The sequence below is a fragment of the Diceros bicornis genome, chromosome 8 (genome assembly GCF_020826845.1).
Source record: "Diceros bicornis minor isolate mBicDic1 chromosome 8, mDicBic1.mat.cur, whole genome shotgun sequence".
In the NCBI taxonomy this organism is placed as follows: domain Eukaryota; kingdom Metazoa; phylum Chordata; class Mammalia; order Perissodactyla; family Rhinocerotidae; genus Diceros; species Diceros bicornis.
The window spans coordinates 81,304,183-81,330,911 of NC_080747.1; the positions used below are offsets into that span (position 1 = coordinate 81,304,183).

At 35.4% G+C, this 26,729-nt stretch overlaps 1 protein-coding gene across 6 annotated transcripts in view; it reads left to right on the plus strand.

The window, feature by feature from the left end:
- Positions 1 to 26,729, plus strand: part of RAP1GDS1 (Rap1 GTPase-GDP dissociation stimulator 1) — a 163,478-nt gene that overhangs the window by 81,158 nt on the left and 55,591 nt on the right. For 4 of the 6 annotated variants that reach the window (XM_058547544.1, XM_058547542.1, XM_058547543.1 and 1 more), the window contains one exon: positions 22,492 to 22,638. The exons of the other annotated variants lie outside the window; for them this stretch is intronic. In XM_058547544.1, coding sequence (XP_058403527.1) covers positions 22,492 to 22,638 — 147 coding nt within the window. The remainder of the gene's footprint in view (positions 1 to 22,491; positions 22,639 to 26,729) is intronic. 6 annotated transcript variants of the gene reach the window in all.

A 26,729-nucleotide genomic window follows, 5' to 3' on the forward strand; every position in this document is an offset into this window, starting at 1 on the left:
TCAATACATGTTATCCTCTGCTCTTCTTAATTATATTCGATTTTTATTTTTCTATTTTTCTTCTTTATAACCAAGTTGAAGTACTGAGAAGTTTCTCTGTTTTAATCAAAGTTGTCCCTGCTACAAGTTGGGGGAATTTCCCTTGGCTGGGAGGGAATACACAAGGTAAATACTATTTAAAGGTGAATAATTCACATTCTTCTTGCTGAGTGGAATAAATGTATCTTTTGAGAAATTGCGCTGTTATCAGTTCAAGTTAAATTCTACATCGTAACTATATATACATGTATGCACATGTACACACACATACATATACATACATATATATAGATACATGTCTATATATGTAGCATAATTTCTTTCAAGTATGAAATAGTTTGATACAAAACCATCTCATATTTAAAATAATTAGAATAAAATTTAATTTTGATCTTCAGCAATTGGATTAATAAATTGGAGCAATAAATTATTTACATTGTTATTTGAATGCCATTCAGAAGTCATTTAAAATAATTTTATGGAAATAATTGTTTAATAAATTATTTTATAATATGTGTATATACTACAGATACTCAGTCTTTTGCTAATAAAATGGTAATATAGAAATATTAAAATATAGAGACTAGAGTAATTACAGTGATTTCTTTAGCAACTGTGATTTATGGTTGCTCTATTACTATATAAAAACTTTTAAAAAAAGAATTGTCAAACAATTTTAACTGATGTGAAAAATCTCTTGGACAACAGAAATTAATGCTAATATCAGCAGGCACACCAAAACAGTCCATCACATGGCGTACTATGACCTGATTTTAAACTGTGTGGAACTAGTGCTTTCCTCTCCTGGTCCGGCATTATAGATGTAAATATGTAAATATACTTGAAATTTTCCTGCATAAAGGCAAAACTTAAACCTGAATATAATGCTATGCCACAAAATTGCAAGCTTTATGCCTCTTTTTTTGGTATATGAGTATTTAATGGTCATGGTGATTTTCTCTTCATGACTCATTTTTGTAATTTCACTGATGTAATATTTATAGCTTTTACTTTTATAGCTAGTCTTTAAGGCATTTTACCTGCACCTGAATCATGAATAAGACGGTTTTTGAATTTCAGAAAAGATGTTGATGGGTTCAAATTTTTCATTTGAGTGCTTAAAACATATTTGAATATATCTGAGGTACATAATAGGAATTCACTATTTTGGCAAAATTATAGAGGGAAATGTAAGCATCAGAATTTAATTTTCTTCCCTAGTGGATTTCATAAGTATCTTTTGACTTTATCTTGAAAAACAGCGTAGGTATGTCTATTTACCATTACCCTGCTCCAGGAAAATAAAATAGCACTTGGCAAAATTAAAAGGCAGTGTATTTAAGAAGAATACAAAAAATCCTTTATAATCATGCACACCAGAATAGCCTATACGTCTGACTTACAAAAATATACCACTCTTAATGATTTATATCGTTGGCCAGCCAACTTTTTTTTTCGTGCACCCACAGCAGAAATAGGATTATAGTTTTTGCAAGCTACTAACTTTTTTTAGTATGAAGACCGACCCTCTTTTTAACACCAAAAATAATTGTTCTTCCCCTACCTTTGAGGATATAGCTCACATACAGAAATGATTGTACTTATGAAATTTCTTTGTTAGGAAAATACATGTATACCATTTAGATTCAAAGGCTAGAATTTCTATATTGGAGGATAATCTTTTTTATTGCAAAATGTTTATTTTAAATCCAGTATTATGATGCTAAAGATTGCAAATCAAAATCAAGAGAGAAATGCTACTGTAGTAAAACAATTAAGCAAGATTTAACCTGTTGAATCTTTCTTTTAATCAGCCTTCTATATGACATAGGGAAAAAGTTTATCTCTACTAAGTGGGATTAGAATTAGAAACATGCCTTTATGTCATTGAAGACATGTATGTATGGTCCTGCCTATAGAAAGTCTCAGTATCTACACCATGGGTCATATGATTTGAGTGTTTTTTTCCAGTAGTGATGATGAGTAAATCCTAGGAAATTCTCATTCTGTGCCTTTGTATTCTTGTGTGTATATATATGCACCAAATACTTTAATCAGCAAATATTAATTGACCCCACTGGGTTCAGGGCACTATGCCGGGTTATGGGGATCATAGGAGAAAATAAGAATGAGAAGTCCCTAGCCTTATGGGGCTTACACGGGAGGAGATAGATCATAAACAAGTAAATACTACAAAAAGAAGATATTTACAGATTGTCATCATTGTCAAGGAAATAAACAAGGTGATGTAATGGAGAGTATCTGAAGGTGAAGAAAGTTCTCTCTGAGGATGTTATTTGAGCTGAAGTCTGAAAAATGAGAATGAACTAGCTATTTAAAGAGAAGGGGAAAAATATTCCTTATAGAAATGTAGCAATTGCAAAGTCCTGAGTGAGGAAAGAACTTGGTGTGTTCAAATAACAGAAAAGAATCCAAGGTATATGAGATGCAGTGAACAGGGAAAGTGTTGTGCATTAAAGTGAAAGAAATAAACAACACCTAGAGCATAGAGAGCCTTGTGGATCATCCTAGAGTAATGAGAGGTTATTGAAGGGGATCTGATTTAGATTTTAAAAACATCACTCTTGGAGCTGCATGGAGAGTAGTTTGAGAAGAATTGAAGTTAAAAGTTAAGAATGGAAGCATGGAGACCAACTACAAGACTTCTGTAGTGGTCCAGGCAAGAGATAATGGTGACTTGGATGAGGGTAATTTTAGCGAGGATGGAGGGCATCAGAAGAATTGAGGAAGTATTTATTTAGAGTGGTAGATGGATCAGGAATGGCGGTAAGGGAGAAATCAAGAGTGATTCCTAGATTTTGGGCTTGAGCAACTGGGTAGAGGATGGAGCAGTTTACAGAATAGAAAAGAACAGAGGTTGTTTTGTTGTGTTTTTCTGAGTTTCATTGTTGTTGCTGCTTGTTTTTGTTTTACTTTGTTTTGCTGAGGGCAGTAATAAGTCTGAGAGTCTTTTTTTGTGTGTGTCTGTGAAATTTTTGTTGTACATTATTGTTTGTCCAGTCACCCTATAAATGCATCCCTCCACCCCTTGTGCCCACCTCTCACACTCTTACCCCTGGTAACCACCAAACAGTTCTATCTGTCCTTGTGTTAGTTTATCTTCCACATATGAGTGAAAGCATGCACTGTTTGTCTTTCTCTTTCTGACTCATTTTGCTTATCGTAATACCCTCCAGGTCCATCCATGTTGTTGCAAATGGGACGATTTTGTCTTTTTTTATGGCTGAGTAGTATTCCATGGTATGTATATACCACATCTTCTTCCAATCATCAGTCGAGGGACACTTGGGTTGCTTCCATGTCTTGGCTATAGTGAATAATGCTGCGATGAACATAGGGGTGCATAAGCCCTTTGGATTGTTGATTTCAGGTTCGTTGGGTAGATACCCAGTAGTGAGATAGCTGGATCATAAGGTATTTCGATTTTTAATTTTTTGAGGAATCTCCGTACTGTTTTCCATAGAGGCTGCACCAGCTTGCATTCCCACCAGCAGTGGATCAGGGTTCCCATTTCTCCACAGCCTCTCCAGCATTTGTTATTTTTTGTCTTGGTGATTACAGCCATTCTAACGGGGGTAAGATGATATCTTAGTGTGGTTTTGATTTGCATTTCCCTGATGATTAGTGATGTTGAGCATCTTTTCATGTGCCTATTGGCCATCTGTATATCTTCTTTGGAGAAGTGTCTGTTCATTTCCTCTGCCCATTTTTTGATCGGATTGTTTGTTTTTTTGTTGTTCAGTTGTGTGAGTTCTTTATATATTATGGAGATTAATCCCTTGTCAGATATATGGTTTGCAAATATTTTTTCCCAGCTGGTGGGTTCCCTATTCATTTTGATCCTGGTTTCATTGCCTTGTAGAAGCTCTTTAATCTGATGAAGTCCCACTTGTTTATTTTTTCTTTTGTATCCCTTGTCTGAGTAGACTTGGAATTTGAAAAGATCCCTTTATGGCTGATGGCAAATAGTGTACTACCTATATTTTCCTCCAGGAGTTTTATAGTTTCAGTTCTCACCTTCAGGTCTTTGATCCATTTTGAGTTAATTTTTGTGTATGGCGAAAGAAAATGGTCTACTTTCATTCTTTCACAAGTGGCTGTCCAGTTTCCCAGCACCATTTATTGAAGAGACTTTCCTTTCTCCACTGTATGTCCTTAGCTCCTTTGTCAAAGATTAGCTGCCTATAGATGTGTAAGGTTTTATTTCTGGACTTTCAATTCTGTTCCATTGATCTGTGTGTCTGTTTTTGTACCAGTACCAAACTGTTTTAATTACTATCACTTTGTACTATGTTTTGAAGTCAGGGATTGTAGTACCTTCAGCTTTGTTCTTCTTTCTCAGGATTACTTTAGCTATTCGGAGTCTTTTGTTGCCCCATATGAATGTTAGTATTTTTTGTTCTATTTCTGTGAAGAATGTCCTTGGGATTCTGATTGGGATTGCATTGAATCTGTAGATTGCTTTAGGTAGTATGGACATTTTAACTATTCTTCCAATCCAAGTACATGGACTATTTCTCCATTTCTTTATGTCATCATTGATTTCTTTCAATAATGTCTTATAGTTTTCATTCCATAGGTCTTTCACTTCCTTGGTTAAATTTATTCTTAGATATTTTATTCTTTTTGTTGCAATTGTAAATGGGATTGTCTTCTTGAGTCCTCTTTCTGTTAGTTCGTTGTTGGTATATAGAAATGCAACTGATTTCTGTAGGTTGATTTTGTACGCTGCAACTTGGCTGTAGTTGTTGATTATTTCTAATAGTTTTCCAATGGATTCTTTAGGGTTTTCTATATATAAGATCATGTCATCTGCAAACAGCAAGAGTTTCACTTCTTCGTTGCCTATTTGGATTCCTTTTATTCCTTTTTCTTGCCTAATTGCTCTGGCCAGAACCTCCAGTACTGTGTTGAATAAGAGAGGCAAGAGTGGGCACAGTTGTCTTGTTCCTGTTTTCAGAGGCATGGCTTTCAGTTTTTCCCCATTGAGTATGATGTTGGCTGTGGGTTTGTCATATATGGCCTTTATTATCTTAAGGTACTTTCCTTCTATACCCATGTTGTTGAGAGTTTTTATCATAAATAGATGTTGGATCTTGTCAAAAGCCTTCTCTGCATCTATTGAGATGATCATATGGTTTTTATTCTTTGTTTTGTTAATGTGGTGTATCACACTGATTGATTTGCGTATGTTGAACCATCCCTGTGTCCCTGGTATAAATCCCACTTGGTCATGATGTGTAATCTTTTTAATGTATTGCTGTATTCGTTTTGCCAATATTTTGTTGAGGATTTTTACATCTATGTTCATCAGGGATATTGGTCTGTAGTTTTCCTTCTTTGTATTGTCTTTGACTTTGGTATCAGGGTGATGTTGGCCTCGTAGAATGTGTTGGGACGTGTTCCATCTTCCTCTATTTTTTGGAATAGTTTGAGAAGGATAGGTATTAAGTCTTCTTTGAATGTTTGGTAAAATTCTCTGGAGAAGCCATCTGGTCCTGGACTTTTATTTTTGGGGAGGATTTTGATTACTGTTTCAGTCTCTTTACTTGTGATTGGTCTATTCAGGTTCTCTATTTCTGCTTGATTCAGTTTTGGGAGGTTATATAAGTCTGAGAATTTATCCATTTCTTCTAGATTGTCCAATTTGTTGGCATATAGTTTTTCACAGTATTCTCTTATAATCTTTTGTATTTCTGTGGTATCTGTTGTAATTTCTCCTTTTTCATTTCTAATTTTATTTATTTGAGCCTTCTGTCTTTTTTTCTTGGTGAGTCTGGCTAAGGGTTTGTCAATTTTCTTTATCTTCTTGGTTTCATTGATCCTTTCTACTGTGTTTTTTTTTTATTTCAATTTCCCTCTGCTGACTTTAGGCTTTGTTCGTTCTTCTTTTTCTAATTCTGTTAGGCGTAGTTTGAGGTTGCTTATTTCGGCTTTTTCTTGTTTGTTAACGTGGGCCTGTTTTGCTATGAGTTTCTCTCTCAGGACTGCTTTTGCTGCATCCCATATGAGTTGGTATGGTGTATTTTCATTTTCATTTGTCTCCAGATATGATTTGATTTCTCCTTTAATTTCATCAATGATCCATTGGTTGTTTAGTAGCATGTTGTTGAATCTCCACAGCTTTGTACCTTTCCCATTTTTTTTCGTGTAGTTGATTTCTAGCTTCATGGCATTATGTTCGGAAAAGGTGCTTGTTATGATTTCAATCTTCTTAAATTTATATAGACATGCCTCTTTCCCAACATATGGTCTATTCTTGAGAATGTTCCATGCGCGCTTGAGAAGAATGTGTAATCTGCTGTGTTTGGATGGAGTGCTCTATATATATTTATTAAGCCCATCTCATCAAGTTTTTCGTTTAAGTTGATTATTTCCTTATTGATTTTCTGTCTGGATGATCTGTCCATAGATGAGAGTGGGGTGTTAAGATCCCCTACTATTATTGTGTTGTTGTTAATATCTCCTTTTAGGTTTGTTAATAGTTGCTTTATGTACTTTGGTGCTCCTATGTTGGATGCATGTATATTTATAATTGATATGTCTTCTTGGTGGTGTGTCCCTTTTATCATTATATATTGCCTGTCTTTGTCTGTCATTATCTGTTTTATCTTGAATTCAGCTTTGTCTGATGTAAGTATGGCAACACCTGCTTTCGTTTGCCATTAGCTTGGAGTATTGTCTTCCATCCTTTCACTCTGAGCCTGTGTTTATCTTTAGAGCTGAGATGTGTTTCCTGGAGGCAGCATATTATTGGGTCTTGTTTTTTAATCGATCCCACCACTCTGTGTCTTTTGATAGGAGAGTTCAGTCCATTTACATTTAGGGTAATTATTGATATATGAGGGCTTGTTGTTTTTATTTTATTGCTCTTTTTCCAGTTCTTTTGCATTTCTCTTGTTTCTTGTCCCATGTGTTTCGGACTACCAATTCAGTTTGGTAGTTCTGTAGGGGGGTTCTCTTAGTTTTCTCTTTCTTTATCGTGTGTGATTCTGTTTGGATTATTTGGTTAATGGTTACCATGAGGTTTGTATAACAAATCTCATGGATGTGATTGTCCATTTTTTGATGGCCTCTTATTCCCTTAGACTAAGTCAATTCGATCCCTCTCCTCTTCCCCTTCTAAGTTATTGTTGTCACATCTTATTCCTTCTTGTGTTGTGAGTTCATGTTTAACATGATGAGGTTATTTTTATTCTTGGTGCTTACCTGCCCTTGATCTTTGGTTTTATAATTAAGTGTTTGCTAATCTATTTTGATAGAGGACTGCAATTTTTCTGGTTCTGTTGACTTATTTTCCTCCATGTTCAAAACTTTGAATCTCCTTTCTTTTTTTTTCCTCAGGGATGAGGGCCGTCTTGAGCACTTGTTATAGTAGGGGTCTTGTGGCAATCAACTCTCTTACCTTTTGTTTATCTGGAATAGTTATTATTTCTCCATCATATCTGAAGGATATTTTCTCTGGATAGAGTATTCTTGGCTGTAAGTTTTTTGTCCTTCAGAATTTTGAATATGTCATTCCACTCTCTTCTAGCCTGTAAAGTTTCTGTGGAGAAATCAGCCAAGAGCCTGATAGGAAATCTGTTGTATGTTATTTTCTTTTTGTCTAGATGTCCTTAATATTTTTTCTTTGTCATTGACTTTTGCCAGCTTTACTACTATATGCCTTGGAGAGGGTCTTTTCGTGTTGATATATTTAGCATATCTGTTTATTTCATTCACTGGTATTTCCAGCTCCTTCCCCAGGTTTGGGAAGTTGTCAGATATTATTTCTTTGAACAAGTTCTCTGCTCCTTTTTCCCTCTCTTCTCCCTCTGGAATACCTATTATCCTTATGTTGGATTTCCTACTTGAGTCGGATATTTCTCAGAGAGTTTCTTCGTTTCTTTTTAGTCTTAGTTCTCTTTCTTCCTCCATCTGGAGCATTTCTGCATTGCTGTCCTCGATATTGCTAATTCTTTCCTCCATATTGTCAACCCTGATGCTTAAGGCTTCCAGATTTGTCCTTATCTCCTCTGTTGTGTTTTTCATCTCTAAGGTTTCTGATTGTTTTTTTTTTCTATAGTTTCAGTCTCTTTTGTGAAGAAACTCCTGATTTCATTGAATTATCTGTCTGTGCTTCCTTGTTTTCATTAAGCTTTTTTATGATGGCTATTTTGAATTCTCTGTCATTGAGGTTATACATTCCTGTGCTTTCTGGGTTGACTTCTGGGTGTTTGTCATTTTCTTTTTGGTCTGGAGATTTAATATATTTTTGCATAATGCCTGTCAGCGTTGGCTTACTGTTCCTTGTAGTGAAAATATATGGTCGTAGTTTACTCTTGCTGCCGCTGGGTGGGGGTCAAGGGCTGTGTCTTCTGGCCCATCTCAATCCGCGGGCACTCTTGTCGGCCCCTGGCTGATCTGAGGTGCGGCTGAGAGGAGGCTGCTGCCGGTGAAGCGTGGGAACAGCTAGAGCTCGAGTGCAGGTAGGCCAAAGCAGCTAGGGCTCGGGTGCAGATGGGTTGAAGCAGCTGCGGCTGAAGTGCCACTGGGCTGAAGAAGCAGGAGCTTGAGTGCTGCTGGTCAGAAGAATTGGAACTGGACTGTGCTGGGCTGAAGGAGGAGGAGCTGGAACGCCACTGAGCCATAGAAGCTGGAGCTGGAGTGCGCTGGGCCAACGAAGCTGGAACTTGAGTGCGCTGGGCGGAAGAAGCTGGAACTGGAGCGCGCTGGGCTGAAGTTGCTGGCACCAAGTCAGCTGGAGCCTGAGCACAGGCCAAGCTGAAGCAGCTGGAGCTGGGGTTGGGTGGGGTGGCAGTGAAACCGAAGAAGATGGGGGCGGTGCTCAGTCGAGCTGATGCAGGTTGGGCTGGGGCACAGTCAAGCCAAAGGAGCTGGGGCCGTCGCGTGGTGGAGCTGGGGCTGCTGGGGCCGTGGCTTTGTCCAGCCAGAGCAGCTGGGGCTGTGGCACAGAGGGGCCTGAGCTGCTGCTGCCTCTTGTGCGGCATCGCAGGCTCACCCCACTGCTGGTTGGGCCCAGGCACCTGTGGTTTGCTGCCTGTGGGGGTCTGGCGCAGTCACACTGCCCCTGCTGGTGGGGCCGGGGCGCCTGGGGGCCACTTCCTCTGGGGTCGGGGCTGAGCTGAAGCATCACTGTGCTAAAGCACCGGTCAGGTGGCCCAGGTAGGGGCAGGGCGCTTATTTTCACCTCTGTGATTTCAAAGGTTTCTTGCCTAGCTGTTACTCTCTGTTCTCCTGAGGGGCTAGCTTGTTTAAAGTACCCTTGCAACAGGTCCGCTCCCTCCATAGGGGGATCCGCACGGGCTATGAGGGGTTTTGGAGAGTGCCGGTTTTCACGCAGCGAGCCGCCCCTCCCCCGCCGTAGAGCTGCGTGGTCTCAGTCTCTGGGTCGCCGTCCTTGGGGAAGGAGGGGAGCTCCTCTTACCTCCTTCCACTTACTCTGGGGATTCCAGCCCCTCCGTCCTCTGCCGTACAGCTGCTTGGGTGCCTCAGACGTCCCCTGTGTTGTATGAATAGGTTCTGTTGGAATATGAGTGTCCTTGTTGTTGTGTCTTAGAGGGGGAGAGTTCAGTGGGGGAAGCTCACTCTGCCATGATGCTGACTTCCTGAAATTCTTACTAGAGATATGCAAGAGGAAATGCTAGGTGTACAATTTCTGTATCTTTATATTACACCTTTTTGGGATAAACATTCAAAAAGTTTAATCTCTTACGTTTAGCAAAATGCTCAGATGTTACTTGGAAAGTATATGTAGATTAAAGGAACCATGAGAAATTAGAAAACTAAAGGGAATAAAACCACCTAGAATTCATAAATTTTTTTAAATGGAGGGAACTGTGAGAAGGCATCCACCCCTTCCAGATTTTACAGATAAGGAAACTGAGGCCTGAGAGTTCAAGTGACTTTTCAACATCAGCAGCTAAATTGATGATAACTTAGACTAAAATCCATGTCTCTGGCTCGTTGTCTCTGTAGGTACTATATTTGAGGAAGTTATCACTTTCATAAATGCGTAAATACTTTATTAAAAACATTTATGCTTCAGTAATAATTTAGTTCTTAGAATTGCAGATATAGGAATATGTTCTAAGAATTTTACCAAAAGCTAATCCTAAAGTAACATTTTTTGTTTAATCTTTTATAAATCACAAAATAAACTTCACCTAATTGAAAGAAGGTGGAGCAGAACCAAATGATGAAGGAAAAGCTTTTGACGTTTTTCCAAATTTGAAAACTTTATGTAAAAAAGCATGTGGGTGTATAAACATGCTTTACCATGTTTGATCCTTTATTCTTGTCATTTTCTGTATGTAGAGGAGTGTATGAAATACTGACTTCCCTTTTATTCATTGGGAAATAAAGGACTTTTTTGATTAAGACTCTTGGTAAAACTAAGGAAATCCAGATAAAAATCTGAGAGCTTTCTTATTCTCAATAAACCAGCTAGACAAACTCAGGTATACCCTTCAAGTTTTCAGATGAGTGTCTATTGCTTTGTACTATTTCCTCTGCACACAAGATGTATAGATAATAAAAATTAAAATTATACTGTCCTTTACTAATTATCTTGAATAAATTCTTTCTTGGAATGAAGAATGAGAGAAGAATTTATACACCTTACATATTTTTTATAAAGATTTTAAATTCAATTTTAACTTTTACTGATTGATATACCCTTTAAATTTTTCTAATTTACTGGCATAGCAAAGTTAGCTTTTCTATTTGGTAGCTCTCTAACTTAAATTTTTTCTCATACTATGCTTTAAGTGAAATAAATTAGGGTTTAAAGCAGAAAAACCATAGAAATGTGTCAAATAAGCAGCAAAAAAAGTTCCTCAGTGACCTGAAAAATCTTAAACTAAGCAGTGATAAGAAGATAAAGAACATAAACAGGTTCTTTCTTTTGGATAGCTTGTCATTTGAGTGAATACCAGGTGATTGTTTTTTTTTTTCCCTCTATCTCTCCACATAATGTAGTATGGGTCAATTAATAAGTATTTAAAATATGTTATTTGTATCACCTAATCTCTGTTGATCAGATCAATATTATTTAGTACTTTGTAATAAAGAAAAGAAAGAAATGGAGATATGCCAAATTATTTTTTTCAGATTGGTATATATTTCAGGAAACCATAACTGAATGAAAATCATAGGCAATTTTTTAAAAAATAATTTGATGTTAAAATTGATTTACTGACAACCAAACCTCCAGGTGAAAATATTTAATGATTTCCAGGAGTAGGATCAATTGCATCATCTCACATGATAGTCTAGTTGCCTTTTTCCTCTTCACAGTTCTGAATTGCTATGACAATTTCATAATAGTCATTCCTAGAATTTTTTCTTGTCAAACCTTATTTCTTTTAGCCTTGATTTTTTTTCTCATTTTGTGATTTGGTTGATTATTTGTTGTAAAAATAATTAGAAAAGTTGTACATTAAAATTTGTTTTTTAGAATGGGGCTGATGCTTTTCTATGGTAGCTGAATTGATTTTGGGGAAGGAGAAGCCCTATGCTTGCCTACTCATGAAGCAGCTAAGGTTTCACCTCAATTTGATATGCGTTTATTTAAATACCTCTTATATGCTCAAAATACTTACATTGTCCTTTTAAGAATTTTCAATTTTTACAGTATTTGAGAGCTTCTTAAATATAACTTTTCAGTGACACATCACAGTTCTCTTTTAAGTGTAATCGTGCTTAGTAACCTCTCATAAACATACATCTACTATAAGTACCACTCATAAACATACCCCTACTATAAGCTCCAGCTATTCCATTCCTAGATATTTATGCAAAGACTGGTACATCAACATTCAATGCAGCTGTATTCACAATGGCCCCAAACTAGAAACAACCCAAATGTCTATCAATATAAGTGAATATGTTAAAAAAAAAAAAATAGTGATGCATCCATACCATGTAATACTCTTCAGCAATAAAGAAGAATAAATCACTTACATACCTACCACTATAGATGAATCTTAAAATCATTAGGTTGAGTTAAAGAAGTTAGACCTAAAAGAATATGCACCATATGAATCATATATATAAAATGCAAAGTAATCTGTACTGATAGAAAACAATGGCTTTCTGGGGCCAGAGGTGGAGGGAGAGATGGCCTGCAAAGGGACATGAGGAATCTTTTGATTGTGAAGAAGTGTTTCGTATGTTGATTATGTTGGTGATTTCTAGGGTATACAGAACTGTCAAAACTCATCAGTTATACATTTTAAATCTATGTTGTTTATTTTACTTAAAATTTTCCTCAGTAGACCATGAATCTTTTTCTGACCCCTCCAGGTAAAACTAATTTTTTTATTTGTGCCTCCTTTGTACTCTGAAAAATTAATTGTGTTTAATGATTAAACTTTTTCCTTTATACTTTTCTCTTAACTGTGAATTAGTTATCTTTTTATTCCCAAAACATAGCTCAGTGTATGAAGCATCACAGGTACCACCCCCAAAAAGTTTGATAAGTAAAGGTAAGAGAATGAATGCTAATTTGGTCACAGGTGTTGACATATTTTTATTAAACTGATTATGCAATGCATGTCATTAATCAATACTTTAAGGAAATATTACTCCTATTAAATAGGGTGTAACTTAGATTATAGGTGAGCTAGAGAAAACACTTTTATTGTATAAATCTACCTGTTGTTATGGATTCATATTTTGTAGATCTTAGGTGAATATACTTATGTTTATCGTGAACATTTAATTTCTGTGAAGTTTCATGTAAACCTCCTTTCTCCTTTCTTCCTCTGTCTGTTCCTCCAGAAGAGCTATCTGTTCTATTCTCTGTACTTCCATAACACCCTGTAGAAAACTGTATTAAAGCTTTTATTCTGTTTACTACTCTGTCTTCATCATTGGAATAGAAACTCTGTGAAAGCAATGCCTTATATTCCTGTTTATATCCACTGTGCCTGACACAAAGGCTAAGTTAACATTTAATAAGCACCTATTCTCTAATTGAATTGTCAGTCTTTCTAGTTCTATCAGCTTTTATTTCATAAATTGTGAAAGCCTGTTGATGGGTGCTTACGCATTTAGGATTGTTATGTCTTAACATCGTCTAATGTCCCCCTTTATCCCTGGTAATATTGCTTGTTCTGTCATCTACTATATGGATAACGTAGACATACAGATTTTCCTTTGATTAGTGTTTGCGTGATATATCTTTTACCATTCTTTTATTTTAATTTGAATGTCCTTATAGTTAAAGTGAGTTATTTGTAGATAGCATGTTTGTCTTGCTTTTGTGTGTAATCTGACCATCTCTTCCTTTTAAGTGAGAGGTTTAGACCATATGTATTTAATGTGACTTTTATGTGGTTGGCTTGAGATCAACAATCTTGCTAGTTCTTTTCTGATTGTCCAAACTATTCTTTGTTCCTCTGTTCATCTTGTTCTGCCTTCTTTTGGATAAATTGGGTAATTTTAATTTTTCCCATTTTCCTCCATTATTGGCTTATTAGCTATACCTCTTTTTAATTTTTTAGTGGGTTGCCCTGTGGTTTGCAATATATATCTTTAACTTATCACAGTTTACCTTCAAATATTATGTCACATCATGTATAGTTTAATAACCTTACAACTGTATACTTCCAATTCGTCCCTCCCATCCTTTGTGCTATTATTGCCATATATTTTGTTTTTACATATATTAGAAACCCCACAATATATTGTTGTTATTCTTACTTTAGACAGTCAATTTTCTTTAAAAATAGGAGGAAAACTGTTTTTTAAATTTACTTTCATTTTTATCGTTTTCAGGGTTCTTCATTTCTTTGGAGAGATTCAGATTTTTGTCTAGTATTACATACCTTCTGCCTGAAAAACTTTCAATATTTTTTGTGTAACTGATTTAGTGACAATGAGTTCTCTCAGCTTTTATTTGTTTGAAAAATCCTTTACTTCACCTTAACTATTGAAAGATATTTTCACTGGGTATAGAATTCTGGGTTGACAATTTTTTTTCTTTCCAAACTTTAAAGATGTTTTTCCATTGTCTTCTAGCTTGCATTGTTTTGGACAAAAAGTCTGCTGTCTTTCTTACTTTTGCTATTCCAAATATAAAGGTATCCTCTTTTTCTTTAATTTTTCAGTAGCTTGGCTATTTGGTTGTATTTTTGTTTTGTTTGCTTTGCTTAGGGTTCCCTAAACTTCATAGATATTTTAGCATGATGTCTTTTATTATTTTCGGAAAATTCTCAGCCATTAACTCTTTAAATATTTTTTCTACCTGTTCTCTATCTCTTCTCCTTCTGGGATTTCACTTATGCTTATGTTAGACTGTTTGCTGTTTTCTCTTAGCTCTTAGGTGCTCTGGGTTTTCCCCCAACTCTTTTTGTATCTTTTTGAGTCTTTTCTTGATTTTATTGAGTCTACTGTGTACTGTTCAGCCTCTTGAAATAATTTTTCATCTTTGACACTGTGTTTTTCATTTCTAGCATCTCCATTTAACTCTTTATAGTTTCCATTTCTCTGCAAAATTGTACATCTGTTCATGGACGTTATTCATCTTTTTCAGTAGATCCTTTCATATATTAATCGTAGTTATTTTAAAGTCCCTGTCTGATAGTTCTAATATCTGGGTTACCTATGAGTCTTGTTCTGATGATTGATTTCTTTTTTAACAGTGGGTTTTTTCTTCCTTTTTAATGCATCTCTTAATTTTTTACTGAATGCTGGACATTGTAAAAAAATAGTAGAGATTGAGATTAATATCTCAAAATAGATTGAGCATATAATCCTTGGAAATAAGCACACTTCCTTTTATTTCAGGCAATTAGTAGGGGGTAGAAGTCCAGCCAGTCTAGTGAGAAGTTGAACTGGGTTCATGTTTTGCTGTTGCTAACTTTACTTCAGTGCTGTAGTCTTCAAATTCCTATGGTAGTGGGCTATTCCTGCCTTGTGCTTAGAGTAGGGATGCTGAAGGACTTATTTTAGTGTTCCTGCTTTCTCTTCAGCCTTTAGTCGTCCATGCATGCCTGTACCGCAAACGGATTCTCTCCGTACTCTTGCTCCTCTCCCAACAGTAGACTATAGTTGACAAGCACCATGCAGAGCATCTATCACTATTACTCTTAGTTTGTAGAGCAAAAACTCATTTCTAAATTTTGTTGCTAAATAGAAAAAATTCAAGGACAGTAGATTAAGTAATGAGGAAAGAAACTAATTTTCCACTGGTTGTGCCCATTTCATAGTTTGCTACATGTATATTGACTATTGATTAAATAATTAAAGTCTTATTTAATTATACTGAGATATATTATTGTTAATGATCGGAAAACCATAATTTCTGTGAGATGTATAAAATCTGAATATATAGTAAAAGCTGGCTTGTAAAGAAATGAAGCTTGACTATTTCACATTGTTTATGTGGAGGAGTATATTAGTTGCCTAGAGATGCTGTAACAAAGTACTACAAACTGGATAGCTTAAAACAACAGAAATTTATTTGTTTGTTTATTGATTATTTCTTTATTGATTGATTGATTGATTGAGAGGAAGATCAGCCCTGAGCTAACATCCATGCCAGTCCTCCTCTTTTTGCTGAGAAAGACTGACCCTGGGCTAACATCCATGCCCATCTTCCTCCACTTTATATGGGACGCCGCCACAGCATGGCCTGACAAGCGGTGCATCGGTGCATGCCTGGGATCCAAACCCGGGCTGCCAGCAGTGGAGCGTGCGCACTTAACCGCTACGCCATGTGGCCAGACACAGAAATTTATTATTTTACAGTTGTAGAAGCTGTAAATACAAAATTAAGATGTCAGCAGGGCCATGCTCCCTCTGGAACCTGTAGGCAAGGAGGCCTTTTTTTACCTCTTCCAGCTTCTGGTGGCCTCAGGAGTTCCTTGGCTTGTGGCAGCAAATTCCAGTCTCTACCTCTGTCTTCACATGGCTGTCTTCTCCCTTTGTGTTTTTATATCTTTGCATAGCATTCTTCTTTCTGCATTGCTCTCTTCTTAGAAGGTTACCATTCATATTGGATTAAGGACCCACCCCACTAGGTATGACCTTATCTTAACTAATCAGATCTGCAATGGCCCTTTTTCTAGATGAAGTCACAATCTGAGGTACTAGGGGTTAGGAATTGAACATATATTTTGGGGGGACACAACTTGACCCATAAGAAGCAAGAATACATCTGTGTCTCAAAAGCATGCTTCTCCATCAGTAACATTATCTCAAACAGATAAAGATATTAAACTACTGAATCTGAAAGACAGGCTAAGAATATATTCATGAGTAAATCTCTGTGTCATGAATTTGTCTTTTAACTTTTTCTGAGGAATTTTGATATTTGATTCCTTTCAATTCAGGTAAATTTAAAGATAGCAACTAACATTTTTTAAATCACATTTTAATGAAAATATTTACAAATTCATCCTGTTTGCTGCTTATTGGGAGCATTCTTCACACAGAATTCTGGTAAAATTAAGTAATTGAATCATTTCCTTAACTCAGCAATGGAATAGTGTGGGAATTTTCAGTAATTGTTTTTCATTTAGCTTTCTGAGGCATCTGAATTTCATAATGTGGCTGGCATAGACTGAGAATTAATGGGCTCTTTGAAGTTTAAAATTTAGGATTCTAGTCTCAGTTATAGTTTGGTATTGACTAAAACGACTCAGAGTATTATTTGTGTCCTTACATTTAAAAGGTGTTTAATTTATGTTGCCTATTGTTTTTAAATTGTTTCTCAGAATATATTATGCGTGTTAATTTTATCATAACGAAGTATTTGTTCTTAGAGGTTAAAAAGTGGCATAGCAGTGGAGTCTGAAGGAAAAACCATGAGGAACTTGATTAAAATAAGTTTTATTGTGGCACCTTTGTAATGCTATCACTTTTTGCAAACTAACACTACTAAGGACTTAAGTTATAGTTGTTTTGACTTTAAGCATCTATTCTCAATCACTTTTCTTTTCACTAAGAAAGAGCACATCAAAAATTATTATAATTTATAGACAGTATAATTTTTCAGAACTCAGCAGAAAAAAATGCAGAACTCAGCTTTCCAGCTTAGCTTGAAAAAAGAATTTCTGATTTATTTGCCATAAGTCTTTATAGTTTCTACTAATAGCTACTTGGGGAAAATAAAAATACCTGAACTATAATGATTAGTGATTGGAAAGCTAATACAGCAAAATTTGAGAAGATTTTTTTTCCATTAAAAAAAAAAACTACACACAGCATATATTAAGTTCTCCTTGTGTGCAAAACATGGACACAATAGAAATAGAAGTGGATAAGAGAGTGTCAGAGCTAAGAAGAAGAGCAGTCTTCTGCTCCTACTTCCCCCTTTTCCATATCAGGAAACTGACATCAACAGAGGTTAAGAAGCTTTCTTGTGGTCAAACTTATCAAAACCCAAAATTTAAAGACCTTATTATAGTTATTTTATGTCATTACCTCAGTGATATTACAATTTTTCTATTATTAAAAACTTTTACCTTGGGGCCAGCCTGGTGGCCTAGTGGTTAAGTTTGGCTCATTCAGCTTCAATGGCCCAGGTTGGGTTCCCGGGTGTGGACCTACACCACTAGGCAGTGGCCATGCTGTAACGGCGACCCACATACAAAATCAAGGAAGAATGGCAACAGATGTTAGTTCAGGGCTAATCTTCCTCAAGCAAAAAGAGGAAGATTGGTGACAGATGTTAGCCGGGGCAAGTCTTTCTCAGCAAAAAAACAAAACTTTTACCTTACCTGATTGAAATTCTTAACATTTCAAAATTTATGTAACAAAGAAATTCTAATTCCCATTCTGACAACCAGGACTAATCCTAGGATTTCATCATTAAATGTTCTTTCCATTCAGCTCCTCAGAGACCTTAGCTTATGACATGTCTACAGTTTTTTTAACTTAAAGAGGAAAGTCTTACCTTCTGTTGAAAATAAATCTTCTCACTTTCTTTTCTTTACTCTTAATTAGCTATAACTGAACTTAAATTACAATAAGAGATACTGAAAGTGATCGGGAAAGGATGCATATAACCCTACGTCTGGAGAGGGTGAAAAAGTGAGGAAGATTGTATCTGATGTCATCTGTTTTCTCTGTGAAGTTGAAAGGCTGGTTTCTGTTATGAATGCAGAAGTTGGGAAAGGGAGGGACTTTAGAAAGTTGTGACTATTTGGATGGGTCATTGTGGGTAACGTGACAGGGATGTGTGAAAAGATTATGCAGCTCAGTTTAAGGGCTTGTCCATGCTCATAAGGCTTATAATTTTACAAAGTTCAAGATTGTGTAATTTGTTCATTCTTTGGTGTGCTTCTAAATACTATTTAAAGCACATTCTTTAGGAGTTTTAGAAATTTCTCACTCAGAATGGGTCTCAATGAATCGATTTGTGACTCTCCATGAGTTTTGATATGGATATGAAAATTATGTTATTGTGCTATGCCTTAACCAATTATATGTGAAGTAGATTTTGTCTATCAGCTTCTCCCTGTTTAGTCTGCATTTCGGACAGCTGTTATATAACATAGATTGGTCTTAATATTTGTTAAGTTCATAGATACTCTAAAAAGATTTTTTTGGGAAAGGTACTAAAGAACTTTTCAGAAATGAATCTTCAAAAATAGGTTCTCAGTTGATAGTAAAACAGTGCTTAGTCTTACTAAGAAAGAGTAAGACAATAGTCTTGCTGAGGTGAATGGCAAAGGTATTTCAATGTAGGTTTTTTTAGTGCTTAATGAGGGAATTGGATTAGAATTCACATTTCCCAAGCATTCTTCAAAATGCCGATATTTAATCACCATAATTTCTTTAAGCAAAGTCTGAGTTAAAATATAAGAAAAAAGAAAAATGGTTTATGATTTATCTTCTTAATTCACTTACAATATTATCTCTAAAGTACATTTACAATAAAAGTCATTTGTATCTAGCTGCTCAGTGCCTTAGCCTTCATTTGGCCATCAGTACTCTTAAAAAGCCTCTAGTTTTATGCTCTATACTATCTTTGATTATGCCAAACACTCCAGCACTTACTGTAGTATGTGTGTGCAGCCTGAGCCAGCATCATCAGTTAACACTTGCTGGGCGTTATATGCAAGATGCTTTTATAGAAAACAGAGAGTGAGGCAGTGCAAAAATCCATGACACTTTAGAATGTTAAAAGTGAATTCTTTTTATTAGCTAAAACTTCTTTGAAAATATGAAAGATAATTTATTCAAAAGTGTCTCCACACACGTACTTTTCTCATGTTTCTTATTATTAATTTTTAACAAAATTTAGGTGAAAGTTTCTTACTAGTCTGATCACCTCCTGCTCTTTATTTCTCTGCCATAGTCATAATTTTCTGAGGTGCTGCATCATAATCATCACCTTAGTAACCATTCCTGATGTCACAAAGGATTATTGCTTCTGGTGGGAAATAAGTAGTATGAGCAGATGGATGCATAAAGAACCAAGATCATGTTATTGTACAGATAATTAGATGGTGGGAGAAAAACTAATATCAAATATGTATGCAGGCATAATTTGTTAAAAACATTTTAAATTTGTTTTTGATACAGAGAATTTCTGAGAAGAAAAAGTGATGTTTAAATACAAAAGTAGAATGTAGCATAAAAATTATAGGCTTTTAAATTGTAAAAATAATAAATATTTTGAAAAACTAATTTTAGAAAAAATTAGCTATTGAAGATTATGAACTTCTTTTACATGATGAGCTTTTCTTCTGGGACCTCCTTTCATTTTATTTGTAGTCCAGTGAAGTAAAAGTGACTTTTATTTAGAATGAGAAGGGAAGGGGAACTGATAACTGAGTTCTTACTACATTCCAGACACTGACTGCATTAGGGCTTCCATTTATCTCATTTAATTCTTAACCTACTCTCAGGAGATAGAGGAATTATCCTCATTTTGTAACTGATGAAATGGAAATTCGTAGAGTTTAGGAAGCTAAGTGTCCAAGTTCACACAGCTGGGAAGTTGTAGGGCTGAGATTTTCTTAAGTCTGGTTCGTATGCCAGAGCTTTTCCTCCAGTGCCATGCTGCCTCCCCAGTTTTTCTTTTTAGTCTTTTCAAAGATTTGAGCCTTCTAACTTCTCTTTTTGGAAAGCTGATGATGATAGAAATGATAAAAACAGTTCCTTTGGTGATGTTATTATAAGGCTTTTCTATAAGCATGAATATTAAAAAGTTCCAGGATTGTGCCTGTCCACTTTCTGGTAGCTACTTGGCTCTCTTTCTATTTTTTTCTTTCAAATTCTAATATCTGTCTAGCCATTTATCTCTCTCTCTCTCTCCCTCCCTCCTTAACTGGAACTGTTGTGGTACTTTTTTTTTTCCCCATGTACGTGCTGTATATGCTTGACTAAATTAACTGCCATATTGAATGTACAGAAAAGTGCGCTGTCAAGACCTGTCCTGTATATCCTGGAATAGGTTCAGCCTCACCCATCAGATTGCCTAAACTTAAAAATAGAATAATACCCGAGTGGTAGTGAAGAGATGAAGCAACAGGAATTGTCTCACCCTACTGGAGGGAGTGTACGCTGGCTTTGGAAACCTGTGTGTCATTATCTAGAAAGTGGAAGATATACAGACTCTATGAACCAACGATATTGTCCACGCATTATAAATAGCAGTCCAAACCAGGAACAACCCAAGTAATAGCAAAAGAATAGACAAATAATTGTGATGTGTTTATGCAATGAATATTACACAGCAAGGAAGCATGTAACAGAGTAGGTGAATTTCACAGACATAATGTTGATTGTCAGAAGGTAGGCACAAAAGGATAAATACAACATGATTCCATTTAAATAAAGGTCAAAAAACAAGCAAAGCTAAACCATATTGTATTGGTTAAAACATAAAGAAAAGCAAACAGATGATTTTCATTCACATTCTCATATTCTCTCTCACACACATACAACTTATATAGCAGCAATGATTATAAAGATATGGCCTTAGTTTCAGTTCTTTAATTAGGAAAATGAAAATCTTTCATTTACTAACTTCATAGCTATCATTCCTTTGTGAGCCATTCCTTTTATTGATCCTTCTGTTACGCTTCTACAGCTACACTGTCCAGTATGGCAGCCACCAGCCAGATTGGCTATTGAGCAGTTCAAATGTGGCTTGTCTGAATTGACATAATTGTAAGTGTAAAATACACTCCAGTTTCAAGGATTTATTAGAAAGAAGAGAATGTAAAATTTTTCATTAATAATTTGTGTATTGATTGCATGTTGGGATGATCATATTTTAGATACATTGGATTGAATAAAATATATTACTAAAATTAATTTTTCACGTGTTTCTTTTTACATTTTTAACGTGGCTTCTAGTAAATTTAAATTGCATCTGTGGCCCTCTTATTTCTATTGGAAAGCAGTGTTCTGGAGTCTATCATATTTTATATAAGGAAGTCAGATTTAGAAAGACGTATTCTTTCTTTCATCTCTTTCCATTCCTATGTTTTAAGAGTTAGAAAGTATTCTGAAGCTGTTCATATGTTCCAACAGTTAAATGACATCTGTTCTACGTAAGGTAGATGTACACATAACAGAAGATATGTTTGACCATCCTTTGACCACTGGTTGTAATGTTGAAGTATATCGGTGTGCTCTAGAATGGAGAGAATAAGGAAAAATGAAATACAAACTGCCAAGAAATGAAAAAGAGAACATGCTTATGGACTACAGAAAATGCCATTAAAAAGACTCTAATACTAAGGCCGGCCCCATGGCTTAGCGGTTAAGTGCGCGCGCTCCGCTGCTGGCGGCCCGGGTTCGGATCCCGGGCGCGCACCAACGTGCCGCTTCTCCGGCCATGCTGAGGCCGTGTCCCACATACAGCAACTAGAAGGATGTGCAGCTATGGCATACAACTATCTACTGGGGCTTTGGGGGGAAGATAAATAAATAAATAAAATCTAAAAAAAAAAAAAGAAAGACTCTAATACTAATATTTAGGAATTACATAGTATGATCCAGAATTATGCTGTGCCACAGACAGTTTTCTTTGATAATAGCTGACTTTGAAAACCACTGATAGGAAGATATATTTAATGGTTTCCAAGCTGACAAAAAAAATATTCCAATGGAATATCACTTGTTCCTATTGTTTTCTCTTACACAGAATTGTCATTTGGGACAGAGGAGGCGAAAATTGCATGTCATGGTCATAAACTCCTAGGACACAGAGAAGTTTAAGCTCCTCTATGATGTCATTGAGAATAATCTTTTTTCTCTTAAAAAGTTATTGTCTCTTTTTCCCATCCCATCCCCATTTCCATGTTTATTTGTTTTGTTTTTCTAAAAAGACATTTAACGCCCTGCTTAGATTTATTTCTACTTACTCACTAAATAAGGAATAACACTGTTATGTTTTGTATTTGAAATTGTAAGGTACATTTCTTTTTTCTTTTATTTTTAATTTAACTCTTTGTTTTACAGATGAGGGCAGAAGTGCAGTTGACCAAGCAGGTGGTGCACAGATTGTAATTGATCATTTAAGGTCACTGTGCAGTATAACAGATCCCGCCAATGAGAAGCTCTTGACTGTCTTTTGTGGCATGCTGATGAACTATAGCAATGAGAATGGTAAACAAAACTGAAAACTTGCTTTATCTCTGGGGGAAAAATTAAAAATCATCATTACTATAGTACAAACCAAAAATATTTAGAAAAATTATGAACAAAGAATTCATAAGTGGCATTATAAAACTAATAATTAGCCAACATTAAATTATAATGTTTCAAAAATACAAAATGGTCTAATTTACTAAATGGGACTAGTTTTTGAAGGGTTGCTCATGTTAATACCAAAAAGAAAAAAACAACATAATGGTATGGTTTAAGATTTCTTGCTTTGAACATTTTAAAAATAAACAGTATTAAAATAGCTTATTTTATTATTTATATTAATACCAGCAGTAGCTGTAAAACATAAACACTGTCTACATAAGTAAAATTATTTTATCTAGGTACTAGATTACTTGTAAGAATAAAAAAAATCTTTTAATAAAATCTGGCCTTAGAAAAATAAAGTTCAAAGCAATGGCAGATATCTGATTTTAGAATTTTGATAAATACTTGTAAACGGAAGTTTCTTTTCTCTGTGAAACGTTCTTAGAACCTAGCACCAAATGACACGTCAACGATTTTCAGATAGCATATGGTTGTTAATTAAATGAACCTAAAAGCAGTGATATGAAGGCTTCACTATACTTTTAAATGTCACAAAAATTTCATTTATTTGTCATCTTATATGAATTACTACATGGATCAAACACTCAAATTCTGGTAGGTTCCTAGAACATAACACAAACAAGGTCTTTCTGTGGTTTGTTTCATAACGGCATTTTAAGTTGTAGTCTTTGACAGAGACATTTTATTTGCATATTGAACATGTAGTATTATTCTTTACTTTCATGTTCATGTGTTCTGGAAACACATGGCCCTTTAGGCATATTTTTCGTTTTTTCACTTTTGGTAGTCATGGGTCCAAAGAACTATTCTCAATAATTAAATGAAGAAAAGATAAACGTTGATGACAGATGGCTACTGGCATTTGGCCTTGGTGTTTGTGACAACAGCAAATGGTGGGGACTGGCAAATTGAAGAGCCCTTGTCCCATTGAAAGGGGAGAGCCACTACAATCATGCACCACGTAACAACGTTTCGGCCAATGACAGACCACATATATGATGGTGGTCCCGTAAGATTAGTACCGTATAGCCTAGCTGTGTAGTAGGCTACACCATATAGGTTTGTGTAAATACACTCGATGATGTTTGCACAATGACAAAATTGCCTAACAACACATTTCTCAGAGCATGTCCCCATCGTTAAGTGACTCATGACTTTACTCTCCTCTAGCAAGTTGTTTCTGTATGGCAATTTGGCCAAATACTGCCAGATCTTTTCATTTGGGGGTGGGGGGAAGCTGAAAATCTAGCTTTTCATGTGACATCTGATTTTTAAATGTTGGGTTACATTTGCATTTTTAGCACTGTACAAGCTAAATAGAATGTGTCCTCAGGCCCCATTCTATCCAAGGGATACCAGATTTAAACCTCTGAATTAAAATTATCCATAATAATAATAAATAAAAGGTTTTTACTCATCAAATGGCTTGCCTGTTAAACTCGAGCTAGTAATAAATGGTAGTCTTTATAGGGTCAATTACCTCTATTTTTCTTGCCCTCTGGTGGAATCGTTTTTGAAGAGAAAATGTCCTAAATATGAACAGGAGAAACAGAAACGGCAGAGTCTGAGTAATCTACAAAATGAACAGCTAGTTTTGGGCCATAATACACATTATCTATCTGAATTGCATTAAGAAATCATTGGCCAGTTGTTCGTGTTGCTTCCTTTCTCTTCAACTTCATTTAGGCTTGGACACCTGAGAAAGTGGGCCAAGTGCTAAGTGGGACAATGGTTTAGAAAGATAACTTTTATTATAACAGCTTTGGATATAAAAGAATTAGTCTTGTTATGCAGCTAGACTAGTTTGTTCTTTGAGGAAGCTATTGTTCAAAAATCTGTACAAAAGCATATCAAATGGCCACATGGTCTTCAAAATGAACCATCACTAATTCTACTCCAAAGGACATTGTGATTGAGTCCCTATAATAGGATATCACAGTATGTAGAGAGGTGTACCGAGAAGGTAATGATTAACAACATGCAGAGTGCACGGTCTAAATGTGTGATGTATTTCTGTTGTAAGGATAGGTTTTTTCCTGGTGTGCAGGTATTCCCAAGAAATAACTTAGATACTTGGGAAAGCTTTATTAACTTTTCTCAAGACGTTATTGGAGCAGTGGTGTTTTTGTTCCATTATTCTAAAAGCTGCAATTTGAATGCAGCTTTCAAAACTTATTAGATAAAACAGAAGTAAAGTTATCTTTAGTATTTTAAAGGAACAAATGCCGAACTTGTAGCTGTCTTCTTTCCTCTGCTTCCTTTTACATTTGTCTGTCATGAGGATCATAGTTGTGAAGTGATTCTTTTTCTCTGTAAGGCTCTTTCGCTTCAATTATACCTTTTTTTGTTTTGCATAATTCTTAAGCATCTTTGTTGTTGTGTCAGTTATTTACTTACTCTTTTCTTTAAAATATGTGTTTAAAGACTTTCCAGCTTAAATATTAGGTCTTCTTGCCTAACTTCAGGTCATTTGGTATTGTTCCTGTCCACCTAGGTGAGTCACTGAGACAAAAAAACAATAGAACTTTTTGAAACTCAGGAGGCACTTTTTATTAGCACTGATAAATGAAGCTCCTTTTTATGTGTATTTACTATTGAATTTCGGTACACATGCCTCCGCTTGTTCCTGAGTAGAATAGTTGAATGATAAATGCCTGCTTGTTACCGTAGCAGAAGAATTAACTCTATCCTTGGATCTGATAACTTAAGCCTTATCATAGTTAGGGAGTTCTTCTTTAGCTCCATAGATAAAATTTTTAAGTATAAAGGTAAGAAAGTATTGAAAATGGTCACAAAGACCCACCAACATAGTTTCTCTGACAAGAACATTTTCAAATTGTTTATTAGTCGTAAAAGTGGATTGACACGAGACTGAGACTTAGGATATCTTGATTCCTTTCCATATAGTGGACAGCTCTGAACACATCCAATTTTTAAATTCATTGAATAGGGAATAAAACAAGTTTCCTAAACACATGCAAGTCAGATATATTGTGAAAATACTTAGTAAAGGTATTTTTGTATGCTTTGATAAAACTGTATAAAACTCAAGGTTCGTGAGTTTTAAAACTTTTGAACCAGCTCAAGATTGTACACTTTTAAGCTATGAGAAGGGTATATTCTTTTGTTTCCCCATTAGTGAAGCAATTAAATCTTTTTATACTCAGGAAGTGTGGAATATCTAAACAGAAAAAGTTATAATTTCTTAGAAAAGTTGTATCGATAATATTGTATAAATAAAATCATATTTAAATAGAATTCATCCTTTTGGGGAAAAAATACTTGTTTTCCACATGGCGAAAAAGCACTCTTCAATTCTGTGACCCTCCAAAATAATATGAGTATTTGACAGGTGTGGTTAGAGAAAGCATGTTGACGATTTGACACTCAATTTGAGGGAATGTAGTGAACTTCCTATATTTTGTTCATCTAGTTACAACTTTAAAGTTTTAGTTATTCTATAAACAAGGAACTCAAACCTATGATTCTAGATATTTTTATCTCATTAGTTTCTTGGATATCTTTCTTCCTAGCTTTGGTTGCTCAATGCCAAAACATTGCAGTGAAGACTGCAAATTTTGTTCAGCTATACAGCTGCTTTCAAATATAACACCATTTTAGCATATAGTAGGAGTTTGGAAAATATTTGTTGATTGACTTTTCTGGATACTTAGTATTGTCTAAAATTTTTTATTAACAAAATCAATACTTGAAAGAAAAATATGTTATTGGAATGCATTTTCTTCATTAAATAAGTTAGAAGCATTATAAACTCTTGCCCACTGTATTAGTTGATATTCCCTATTCACATACATGCCAGTAGCAGAAAGTGGCATTGAAAACATGCTGAGAGTAACAGTACTGGATCTCTGGTTAAAAATTGACCATAGGTGATCCACAAACGATGCATCTGTGTATGTACACTTGAAAGTTAATTGCAATTTGAGTAGAAACAAACCAGTAACCTAAAGCAGAGCTCTAGA